The sequence below is a fragment of the Tauraco erythrolophus genome, chromosome 1 (genome assembly GCF_009769465.1).
Source record: "Tauraco erythrolophus isolate bTauEry1 chromosome 1, bTauEry1.pri, whole genome shotgun sequence".
Taxonomy (NCBI): Eukaryota; Metazoa; Chordata; class Aves; order Musophagiformes; family Musophagidae; genus Tauraco; species Tauraco erythrolophus.
The window spans coordinates 31288117-31301537 of NC_141465.1; the positions used below are offsets into that span (position 1 = coordinate 31288117).

At 40.2% G+C, this 13421-nt stretch overlaps 1 protein-coding gene across 1 annotated transcript in view; it reads right to left on the minus strand.

Annotated features, from left to right (window-relative positions):
* Nucleotides 1–13421, minus strand: part of SYNJ1 (synaptojanin 1) — a 69772-nt gene extending 56351 nt beyond the window's left edge. Inside the window, 4 exon segments of the mRNA XM_086617716.1 lie at nucleotides 264–531; nucleotides 905–991; nucleotides 11921–12066; nucleotides 13397–13421. Coding sequence (XP_086473842.1) covers nucleotides 264–531; nucleotides 905–991; nucleotides 11921–12044 — 479 coding nt within the window. The 5' untranslated portion in view covers nucleotides 12045–12066; nucleotides 13397–13421.

Here is a 13421-nt window from a genome sequence, read left to right on the forward strand (position 1 = left end):
TTCAGATCAAAGTATAATATCATAAGCAGTGAAAACCTGTCTTCCAATTAGGAAACTCCAAATGGCCATGGAAACATTGTATCATTAATAACATACTTATGTCCTTAGAGTTACAATAATGCCATTCTATCTGACCAACGTTTGTGGGACAGAGGTGCACATTTAAGAGCTGATAAAGACAAGGATAAAAACTTGCCACAGATTAGTTTGTACAGGCATGAATTTTTCTATATAATGGCTGATACGACGCATTATGAACTCACCAGAAAAACCTATTGTCAGTGGTGTGCTCCTGCATGCTGCGGTGAGCGTTGAGACTAAGATCTAAACTGACACCAGTTGCAGACCATGCAAAATAAAAGTTTCCCGAGTTCAAAACTTTGCGCACTTCCGAAATACGATCCTCATCTGTTGAATCGATTCGTAATGATACAAATTCAGTGGAAGTAACTCGAAAAACTTCAGAGTCTTGAATCTTTCCCACAGACATGCATCCTGTTACTAGAACCAGATAATGTAACAATGTGTCTCCTGTAAAACAAGAAAAGACACCAGTAACAGAACGAATCTTAGTGGAACATGACCTTGATGCATTTATGTTTAACTGCACATAGTCTGACCTCAGTTCGCCTGAAAACAGTACAAAAATAACCAACATCAAGAACTCATTCTCATCTTCTACAGAAGAAAAGGAAACACAAACAGGAGAAACTATGCTGCAAATAACATGAATTGTGAAAACGGAAGTTATTTTTGTCCACTCCCTCATTTCTGGGAGTGCTCCAAACTTGCAAGTTACTCTCCAAAGACAAAAAATAAAAAGAAAAAAGGAGTCCAGTTCCTGTTGCAAAGGTCCTGTGCTGGGAAGTTTTACAGAACCACAAGGTTTAGGTATTTTACTCACCAAGGTTTAATCTTAACACACCCAAGAGTCCATACGCATCCATTACTTTGGAGTAGGTATTCTTGATTGTGTCTTTTTCTGCAGAAGCTACGGAGAGAAAACATAAGATTTTATGACGTAAAAGATCCTACACTATGTCAGGGAGAACGAGTCCACTCTAAACAGAAAATCCAAGAGATTACAGCAGCAGCGCTTACATGAAACTCCTGGAAAGAAATCAAAATGTATGAGCATATGGCACTTTATAATTGAAAATGACTGTTTGATTTTATGACAAAGTATGATCATGCTACACTGGCATTTTTAACATCATCATCTCCCAATATAAAAAGCATCTCAATCACAGGCAAATGCGTTCCATGAGAACGCTCTCCTGTAATTAGTTAAAATTAGAGTACTGCTAGATGCTGGTTTTTTTTCTGAAAAAAAAAAAAAAAAAAAAATATCCCTTTTCTCCAAGAATAAAACCATGATGTGGCAGTGTTATTTTCAGATAAGTAAACAAGATTATCACAAGTGCATTTTAACTAGTTCTAGATATATTTCAAGCATATAAAAACTCTTGCAGGTCCAGAAGATAATGGTATTTAAAAGTCATGTCTTAGATTAGAAAAACACAGTTTTCATAGCCATTTTTGAAGAAAAAAGTATTTGTAGTATTTTAGAAGAAATCGAAGCATATCTATCATTATTCACCTGGAAGTTAATGTTAGTGTACACTTTAGAACTTCAATCAGCACTTGAAAAACCAGGTCCACAAGCCTGACTGCAGAGCCAGGCGACAGAGACATTGCAGAGCGGAAACTGGATCCCACCTGTCCTGAGCTTTCACTCGTGACTGAGACTGCACCTGAAGCACAAAGATTGACAATTCCAGCTAGAGTCACTGGATCCAGAGGGACCGAGATTTCTGGGTCACCAAGGATCAGTGCCTTCTTCCTCCTCAGAAATGATCTGCTAATTAATTTTCACTTTGATGCTAAAAAAAAATAAATAATCAGACTTCGACATAAAGAAAACTGTAAATTGAATCGTCTATTACCCTGGCATTCTGACGTGCTCTCTTTCATATTAACCACATTTTCTTTAGAACTTCTGTTGTGAATCTTTCTGATAAGTATTCCCTAAGCTTAGCACAGCCCTGCCTGTGCACAAGCCTAATCCTTCTGTTCAAATGTCCACCAGCTCTATTATTAAAGTGGATCAGAAACTTCAATACAGGTGAAACGATTATTTAACTTCAGCCTGAAATCTAAGCTCGTTCAATGTTTTCAGTGCATTTTAAAAAACCTTCTTTAACTATTTGCACTGATACGCTGTATTCCTGTAATCCAGACGCTAAAGATGAAAGAGTTATAGCAGCATGATTGTTTCCAAAGTCTTCTCCCATAATAAGTCTTAAGACTTGCAGCCAATCTAAACACATTGTTTACAGACAGTGATTTTGCCAGCATGAAATCATGTTTTTGTTAACCAGATCACCATCAGGCTAGAAAGAACAACTTCTAAACTTCAAAACCTGGTTCTTCCAATCCATTTTTCCAGCAAGCATTTAATGATGTCAACATACTCTTCTAAACTCAACTTTCAGTAACCAGAGAACTGCCACGTTCTTCTTTCACACTTCAAATTAATAATGAAAGATGAGGTTTAGTTTCAAAGCTTTTGCAGGATTTTTCTTAAAGGTGCCTGCCAACATTTAATGACATTTCAGAACAATGGCTTTTCTGTCTTCTATGGATTTATTCTCTTTTTCCATTGCACAGACTGCCCGTTATCCTTGCTAAGCCTTAGTAAGTAAATGCCCAAAGTAAATTAAGTAACATGGGCTTTGCAAATTCATCAACAACAAAGGCCACTGCTAATAAAGTAGCAAAGGGTTACAAAAACAAACAACAAAAAACAGAAATCAAAAAACTTACTGTGGCTAGTCAATTATCATTTTCTTAACAAAACACCCCATCACCAAGCAAAAGCACTTCATGCCATGTTTTTCATGTTAAGTTACGTTAGATTTAATACAGCGTGAACTCTGAGCAAAGCTTTTCTACAGTGAATGTGTCAGTATTTCTATCTCACACTTTTTTTTCTATCTCTCTCTTTTTTTTTTTTTTTTTTTTTAAGGACAAAATTCACACAGGAAAATGGCAAACTTTGCACACCTCAGAAAGTTCACTTCACCCATCCTGCCCTGGCCCGTCCTCACCTATCCCCAGGTTTCAGCCGCTGCCTCCACAGAACCCAACTCCAGGCGCAAGGCACGTTTAACAGGCCCCATAGCAGGCAGTCAGGATGCAGAAGAGCTTACCTGCCACAGGCTCCTACCACCCTCCCATAAAGCACATCATGCATACTGCAAGTTACAACTTCATAACATGAATTCATAAGGCAGATTCCCCTTCGTTGAGGGCACCCACTTGAATCTCTAGTCGTCAGCGTTCATGAAACCGGAAAGCATGATGAGATTTGGTGATGACTGATACCAGCCAATACAGAGGGATGAAAAATGGCTATCACATAAACCTCCTTTTCTTTAAGAAACCGAGCTAAAAAGAAAGCACTCACAACAGTAGCACTGATAGCCAAAAAGGGAGCAAGCACACGGCACCGCACTGCTGCCTCCTCCCTACCTCAGCAGCACCGACCCCGGCTACGCAGGGATGCTTTGGATGGTTGACTGCAGCAGTGCTCAGGTGGATTTCGAAGTAACGCACAAGGAGGTCAGGGCACTGGTAGCCATGGGGGCTCCCCCAGCGAGGCAGGGCAGGCTGGGGACAGTCCCAGTCCAGGACATCAGGCCCCTCCATGGGGACAGGCTGAGGCCAGGCCAGGTGTCAGTCTGTGGGCAGGAGTCAGGCCCGGTGCAGGCAACCGGGGCCAGATACAGCCCAAGGATGGCCACGCAGGCCATGGGGACAGCGACAGGCTAAGGCTGAGCTAGGACATCAGCCCGGCTCAGCAAGGCCCATGTCCAGGTTGGGCAGGGCTGTGGAGAGCTGCAGACCAGTGCTTTGCTGCAGCACCTCTGGGGGAGGAACCGACAGCCCTGAGGGGACTGAAATGGGGTCCTGGGCTGTGGGCAAGGGGAGGAAGCCCCAGGGGGACTGGGCAGGGACAGTCAGGGCTGGTGGTGTCCTCAGGGTCCTGACAGGAACAAGCAGTAATACTATGAAAACATGCAAGCGGTTGTACAGCTGGTTTAGACCAAAAGTCCATTTAGCCTCCAAACATTTCCAAGAATTTCCTGAAGCAGCACTAGAGCTAGCCACAAGGATGCCTTTCATTTATGGATACTAAAAGAAAAAATCCCGAACACCCAGGCCAGAGCGTAATCTATTATTGACTGTCACTGTACACGGCACTCCTCGTTTCTGAAGATATCAAAATTAAATCTGAAGGTTGTTGTAACACTCCGTACCAGTGTGAATAACAACGTAAGTGCTCTGGAACCATTCAGATTCTTCCCATAAGTATCATATTTAACTCTTCCTTCTTCTCCAAAGCAGTAAGCTTCATGAAGATCTATGGTCTCTCACTTCATGCAGCACGCGGTCATCGGATACAGCTGGATACGCAAAAGTCGCTGAAGTTACAAAAACACATGGCTAAGACTCCATCACTACACTATCTTCTATCCAGTGTATGCGAAGCCAACTTTCAGTTTCCTCTGTGAACAGCTGAAATTACCAACTGGGTGAACCACAGCTTAGAAGTTAAACCGCAGGAAGGCTAAGGTAATCCTGACAGACGGAGAGAACATTTCCAAGAGCATTTCCTCATTTCCTCTGTAACATTCCTAATGAATGAGAACATCTCTTCCCAGAACGGTAGGTTGGCCTGCAGCCATGAGAACCCTTTTGACTTTGATTTATGAGCTCCATATCTTGAAAAAATGTAGCTAATATAAATATGCACTCAGAAAAACATGAAGTCCTACAAATTAACGAACCTACTCCTTGAGAAATTGACTTTTCTATTTATTCATCTTTAAATAGCTGGAAGTAAGTAAACACAATGAAGGCTGAAAAAAATATAAAACACTGTCACTTGCTAAGAAGAACTAGTTAAGACATGTAACTTCTAAAGACAGAAATTACCAGCTGGAATGACAACTTTCATCCACAACATCGGATCTAACATATTCTAAATTATACTGTAGAGGCGCACTAAATAGTAGACAATGCAAGCACATATGTCTGTGTATAAAGATGGACACGAAACATTACCAGGCAGTATTTTCTTCTATTACTTTGTGTCAGTTCAGACGCTAAGCAGAAAGGAAATGAAAAGCAGCTTCTGCTTAACCTATTGGATTAATTAGATATAAATTGATCAATTTCTAAAACAGAAATAATGACTCACTGTTCAGCAGTACCGAAAAAAAACAAACAACCCACAACACTTTTAATGTGGTTTTCAGGTCAAGTTGTAATGCATTCCTGCAGAAGGCCAGCAAGTCTCATTTGCCATGTCAACAGAAAAAGAATAATTTTAAATCAATCTTTATTAAAAATTAATAGGTCATAGTATTTTTAAATGTTAACATCTCATTTGTTCCACGTTAAATCACAAGTGTGCATCTGTAATAATCACACCTTATCAATCACCGATTCATTTAAGAAAGGTGACTGATTAAATTATTTTAAAGGGATTATGTCAGCCCTCTTACTGTTAGGCAAATGGAACCCCATTAAAAATGCTGTTTTCAGGACAACTTGGTTCCATATGTATTCTGCTTAATTCCAGATAATTAATTTAGCAATTCTAACAATTACAAAGCTAAGATCACTTTAAAGTTATCATTTAGGCTTTCTACAGTTACGTTCTCTTTTTGGTGGGTTCACAAGGCGCCTTGATGACACATTATGATCTAGTGGCTACAATCCCCAGCTAGAACATGAGGCACTGAGCTGGGAACAGACAGACTCCTGAATTTAAGTGCAGTTCCTTCAGAAACAAGACTCTTCCTTTAAGTTAGACAAGAAAAAGCTCATGCTACTGTCAGTTTATAAAGTTTAAAATCTGAAAAAAGTATTCTTACACAGTTTGTTTTTGAGCTTTTAAGATTGAGGTTTTCAAGCTTTTTGTCAAATTAGGACAGTTAAACTTTCAGAATTTAAATTAAAGCTAACACTTTAATATTTCCACACAAATGACATTAAAATCACTGGAGTCATCACTTTCATCTATAAATCAACTAATTGAAGAACCATTTCATTACTTTTGATACTTTGCTGACAAGAATAGATACCCAGAAAACTGGGTGGCAGCTGTTATTTAAATCTGCCATAATTCATACGATGTTTGCTTTGAATTAACTCAATTATTTTTTTTCCCAGTCTGTTTGCTAGTCCAAGTTATAAGGTACCATTATTCACTTCACAAAGACATTTATATGTTACCATAATCAACATGTATCTTAAGACTATAGGGAGGAATGCCCAAATAACAAATTACCTCTACTCAGCAATGAAAAAAAATGACACACCTCTAGATATTAGCAATTATATTTATATACTACATATGAGAAAAAATCCCACTGTTTGGAACAACAACAACAAAAATAGTTGTAACATGAGCAAATAAAAGGCTTGGTTGCTTTAACACTATTTTTTAATACTATGCAAATGTACTTCACAGAATGCATCGTTTCAACTAACACTACTGAAGAGAGGGGGGAAAAAAAAAACAAACTGAGAAACAGAAGTGTGAAAACAAAGCTGACCTATGTAACAGCCTACAAGCACTTCCTTTCCATCAGATTTGGGCTTTCTGACCCAGTTACATGTTCCCTATTGAAAACAAAAAATTATAACACCAATAATTATAGCACCAATAATAATAAACAATATTTTACACAAAAGCAAACTGTTGCAATTTTTGCCTGTACAAGTCAATTCACAAAATTACAAAGTTTTCAATTTAAATACGTGCTAGCATGCAAAAAAGCAACCAAATTATCTGAAATGTAGAAACGCTAATTAGTTTTTCTAAATTACATCTGAGTAACTCCACAAGTATGCAAACTAGGCTTCTTAACAGACATTTAATTAGCAAGAACAGACATTTAATTAGCAAGAACTATCATTCACTGGATGCCCAGTAGGGCAAAACCAAGACTTCTACTATCACGTGTGCTACCACAGAAATGAAAACTTACTGAATTGAAAAGGGAACATTCATAAGGAGAATTACTTGTTGCCAGTGAAATCCCTTGTTAAAATCACACAAAGGGCTGCGGTACACAAGCAGAATAATCTTTACTATTGCTATAAAGCTAGTCTACCCTGAGAAGAAAAAGCCTTCAGAGTCTGTTGTAAGTAACTTCTTTTTAATATTTCCAGAACTGCCGACCAAATTCTTGCAGATCCATTGTGCCATTCAAAGAGGTCATAGTCCTCCCAAGCAAGAGTTACTGCCTCCACCGACCTCCTGGGAAGATTCTTACTGTACTTCTTTTAAAACAGTGCTAGGCTAGTATATGTGATCTTTGTTAAACCATGTGATTTTGTTGGAATTGTCTGGAAAGCAATGAGCGGAACATCTTCGCAGTAGATTCAAAAGGACAGTGAACTCTGGCAGAATCCTAGGAAAGGCACTTGATGACAGGAGGACAGGTTACAGCCTCCCCCACCAGCCAGCTGCCTTTGGCGTCCATTGTAGCTGTTGCTTCTCAGCAGCTTCTTAAGTGTATAACGAAAAACAGAACGTAGTAATTAATTTTGAAATATTCTCCTTCTCTAGTCAAGGAGATGTGATTTCACTCAAAACTCTATATAAACATTATCAGGGGGGTGTGGAGAACCACAGTGGCAGTTTATTACTGGTGGCAGCCAACATCGAAGAAAAAAACCCCTCTGGTTAAAAGCATACAGAATGTTACCCTCCTTAATAATTATGTACATATACTAGGTGCTCATCAAATGTATTTGTCAATACATTTCTTTTCTGTGTATCTAAGTTTCCTCAAGCACTATATCAACTTAAAATCTCTTGCAAAGTGAGTATATCCCATCTGCTACTGTGGATGGATAATAGCGTATCTGCTTTCTGCGCCCCCCCCCCCCCCCCCAAGAACACAGTGGAAAAGAATTTTCTTTTTAAAAAGAAGTGGAATGTGAATGGGTGATACAGTAGTATTGCTAAACATGACTATGAATACCAGGATGCCTGCTGCACACAGGTTGTTACAGCTCTTACTTTATCTAGCTCTACAGAAAGCTCAGGGTGGGCATAGTGCCTCTTCCTGCTCACACCTGCTCTCTTCTCAGCTTTACCATAAGACTGAAGTCAAAGGCTGAGCATGAAGCTCCTGCTCTCTCCACTCACGGCTCAGTATTTTCCCAGATGACAGAACATTCTCCCTTATTCATTGTAGGCGACAGGAGTAAAGACAGCTTCCCACTCATTTTGTTATGACTCACCAGAGAGGAACAGGGAGAGAGAACACCCTTCTGCTCAGTCAATGAAATCTTTACAGGTAAGATACCTCATTGAAGAGTCTTATTTCAAAGATTAAATATACTGTCTATTTTATATGTCAAATAAGAAAAAGCAGATCTATGACATCCTCCCACTAAATTCTAAACAAATCAGCAGTGAAGCTGCTGACATTTAAAACTAAGTGCTCTTACAAGGCCTTGAGAAGCAAGTTAGCAGGATCCTGCCAAGACTTCAGTATCTTGGGCTAACCCAATACTAGGAGTGAGTGGATAAAAGACGTATTAGATATACAAAGGCAAATGAAGTATTTCTCAGATGTTTTGGTCACAGTAACATTAGCTAATCCATGTCATGAGCAGGACACAGAACACTTGCAGCAGAAGCATGGCTGCTTCCACGGTAAGACTGAATGATTATGCAACAACCACCTCTGTGAACAGTACCTTCGACCCTCTTCCTTTCTTCCAGCCTGTTTTTTTGACCTGAGTAACAGATAAAGCGCACACACAAAACACATGGAAAATCGCACAACATATGAGCTGAAGAGCATTTCACACAGAGGCCTAAACAAACCCTCTGAATCATCTTGCAATGCTTCGTTGCATGTAAAGGGGATGAAGGTTAATACCGTTATCCTTCCCTCAGCAAAATGACAGATGTACTTCCCTTAAGATGAAATTTAAAGGATCAGTAAGCTTTCATTCCTTTCTCTTAGCCCATTTCAAATCCGAATTTCTATATATGGACACTCCAGAAGATGCAGTTCACTAAGGCTCTCGGAACTGAGCCACAGGAATCACTTTCAATGGTTAAGTGTATTTCACTAGGTTGCACCTATATCATACATTCTACATAGAGGTAAGAATTATGGACGAGTATAAGGCTAGACATGTTATTTTAACTTCAGTATTTATTAAAATCTTTTGAAAAATGTCTAACAGTTTGGATCAGTATTGTCAATTTTTGTAGAGTCTAAAATGTGTCAGCACCATCAGCAAAAAATATGAGTTTTTAACAGTTTGCAGTGATGTTATTCTGGATTTAAAGTGATATATTCTTGATGTGATTGTTTTTCTATTTATTCACACAGATTTTACAAACACCTTGGGAATCTTCCCCAAGGGCCAGTCTTTCCTTCACTTTGCCTTTTAGATTTGTACCAATATCCAGAAGTTTGTAAGGCTACGGACCAGAATCTTTTGACTAGTTTCTGTGGCATGACTAGAGAGATGGAGAAGTAGTACTTTACAAATATTCCCCAAGCACTAGTAAGTGTACTCCTTTAAATAAGTATTAAAAAGAATAGATATCAGAAGAGAGAAGCAAGCAGGAAAAGAGGAAAAAAAAGTAAACCTGAGCTAGGGAACTCTAGAACTTTTTCTGCTGTCAGTTCAAGGGTATGATTGCGATCTTTTAACCATTAACAAACGAATCACGTTTCAGTACCTAAAGAGTTTAGGTGCAAAAAGGGAATTAAAGCAAACTGCCACAGCTAAATATGCATCGGGAAATATGTCCATTTACCAGATAGAAAAAGAATAAGTGCTTGACTGGTTAAAGTTACAGAAAACAATATTCAGTGTAACTATTTCTATCTAAGTATAAATGCTCACTATGTTGTAACCTACCAATTAGAATACCAAGGAGTAACATTTTTTTACAGATTAATAACATGCTATTACTAAATACAGAGCCCAAGAGGAGAGAGGCTTTTGAACTTCCTTCAGGATCCACTTCTGTTCGGTAACAATGTGAGGCATAGAAGATGGCAGGAGCTTTGATATGGCTACAGATTTTTAATTTTTAGAGAAGAAAGTTTATCCAGGTCCCTGTAGAGTATCACGGCACAAGCAGCAGCTAATTCACTGTCCTTTTTCAGCATAACTTTCAGGAATAAATTTCTTTCTAACACATTGCTGCTCCTTAAGTAGCTTAAGCACATTCAGTAATTATTAACTACACGCTAAAATAAAGTTTTCCACAGATCTTCAAAGCATTGTTTCCCCTGCTTTATGGATTTCACTAAACTGTTCACTAGTTATATGATTGGACACTTACTCTCAACTCAATCCACACCACACAACACATTTCAAATACTGCTGACAAAGTCAACAAGATTACTTAGATAAATAGTAAGAAGAAATAGTATCAGAAAAAAAAAAACACCAATTCTCAAAAACAGGAGAAAAGCATCCATTGTTTTTCACCTGGATGATCAGACAATCACAGCTATAATGTCAACCACGCTAGTGTGTCCCATTGCTAGGCCTCTAACAGCTAATGGCAGCTTGTTCTAATCGCACCTTAAAGATGCAGATTAAGCTGTATGCTAGAGAGCACTTGTTCATACAGCCTGTCTTGTACAGGTGACTACGGCCCAACTTCTAAGCACCTTACGCAGGACACAGGGACAGTCAGATGCCTCAGAAAGAGACCATGCTGCTGCCAAGGAGCACGCTCACGTGTAGGAGAGCCAACTGCAAACACCAAAGAAAGGAAAAGTATCTCAAGTCCCACTCTTTTTTGGAAATCACATTTCTAACTCTTGAGTCTTGTTAGAGAACGCAGCCCCCATTCAGCCTGCTCCAGTTTCGAAGCCAGAGCACCCTCCTGAGAATTACGTCTTTGAGTCCTCTCATGCTTCAGAGAGTGAATCAAACCTCCCATTTTCTGATCAGGTGCTCAGAATAGCTAGACTAGAGAACCACAAACAAGTATCAGAATTAACTCATCAAGAAGTTATTGATTAAAAAACAATCAAAACCAAACTTCCACAGTATGAAAGCAGTTTTCTACAGCAGAGTCAAAAACAAACTTAGAAACCCTGTGCAACCAGGTGCTAAGACTTTCTTTCTGAAAATACAAATCAAACTACATTATAAAATCCTACTACAAGCTTCACGGACCTCTTCTGCACTTCTCATTTTAGTGTCCTCCTTCAACTATGACTTAGAGAAAAAAAGAGGGGGGGGGGCGGGGCGCAAAAAGAATTTAAAAGAAACATTTAATGCATTTATCACTGAAAACACGCAAAAATAACTTGCAATGCAAGACACCTTGCTCCAAGTACTTACTGATTTTATTACAAGATGAACCAATACAGAGCCTCAAGATAGGTTAAAAATACAAGAACAAAATAAAGCTAAAAAAATCAAAAAGCCATCAAAAATCATGATACAAAATGAGAAAAAAAAAAAATTAAGATGATATACCACTTAGGAATATAGAAATATTTTATTATGAAATACAACAGAGAATTAGCTTTTCGATGAGTTATCATGTATTCAAAAGGAGAAGGTTGTTCAGAACCAAAAAAATAAGCAGATGTTGGAAACTATTAGAAGAAAATTCAGTATACATGAAAATACACATGCCTGATAAAAATCTAATTAAATGTGTAAAATTCTTTCTCATATGAAAATGTCTTCTTTTTTTTCATTTAAATCAGAAGCCTCTCCATTAGCAAATAAGAAAACAGAATAGTTGCTTCGTTATATTCCATAAATAAACAGCTTACACGATGTCAAGCCTGCCAACTTTTTACATTGTAGTTATCAAAACATATCAACTTACAGAGGACCGCCACAGCTCCGGATTCAAACATGAGACACTCTTCTCTGTTTCTGGCTTCCACTATCACACTGAATGGAAGCGGATCCAGCTTGTGATAGACACGGTATCCTTTACTGAAAGCCATTTTGCCTTTATCAGAGGCGGTCCTGTCCAACACAAGATGATGTTAGTGAAACCTTCTTGTGCTTCCAGATACCTTCTACAAAGCAGGTCTCACTTGCATCCTTTCCCAAGGATTTTACAGGTTTAGCAAAAACAAACAAACAAACAAAAAAGACTTGCTCTCTCTACCTTATGAGACTTATTTTATTTCATGTTCCAAAACAAATATGGGGACTATCTAAAGACAACATAACAGTGTTTCAAAAACACAATTACCCAGGGAAACATCTTTCAAAAGAAAGCATTTATTTAAAAGCCTCTCACAAACAACAAGAATTTCTTTCACAATGCTTACAAATAGGATTTCTTCTTAGGAAAAAAAAAAAAGAAAATAAGGTTCTCTAGTCACCACAAATATGTAAGAGTGGCAACTATCTTAATGCTAAACTATTGCCAAGTGCAGAGGACCAGAAGCCCGAGCAGACTTCAATGTTTAGATCTATTTTAGTGCTTCTGACCTTATACAAAAGGGTAGCATATTTTAAACACTAAAGCTGTTAAGACGTTTTACAAGAGCACACAAAAACGTTAACCTATTTTGTTCTTCCTTCCTAAAATGAAAGCAGGTTTGTTGATTTTTCTAATTTAAAACCCTCCCCTGCGGTAGCTGATGACTGAAACATTGCAGTATTGCACTAGTGAGGCTGCCTGTAAGCCACAGAGGCAAAAAGCTTCCTTTAAAACAATTAAAAAAAAAAAAAAAAACAAAACAAAAAACAAATGCCCAAGTTTTAAGGGCTTAGGCTCAGGAAGCATGCCGCCAGAGAAAAAAGAAGCCAGGAGCAGGGTTTTCTGCCCTCTCCCTTCCCTTGAGCTCAGCGCCCGTAACCTCTAGGGCGGACACGGGCTTCCCGCCGCCGAACGGAACATGCCGGCCCCCACCCTCCCGCGCGGTCCCCGCGGGCGCGGCACCACCCACCCGGGGAGCCGCGGCGCCGGCCCGGCCCTTCACCCGGAGCCCCTCTCCCTTCCCAGGCAGAAGGAAGGCGGCCACCGAACAGCCGCGGGTTTCCCGCCGCCCGGCCGAGGGGCAGCCCCGCAGCCGGCGCCGGGCCAGCAGCCCCCCGCCCCGCTGCCACCTGGCGCCCCAGGGCAGGCGCGCACCGCCGCCCGCCGCAGCCCGGTGCCGCCGGTACCCGCGGCGCTGACAGAGCCTCCATCTTGTCTGGCGCCAGCGGCGCCCCCGCAGCCCGAGCCCCGCCACGGCGACAGCCGGGCGGGCCCCGCCGCGCGCTGACAGGTGCCGAGCGCCCCCGGTGCTGCCGCCCCGCTCCCCCAGCTCCCCCGCCGCGGCGGTACCAGCGCCTCCCTCACCGGCCGCACCACCTGCCACTGACGG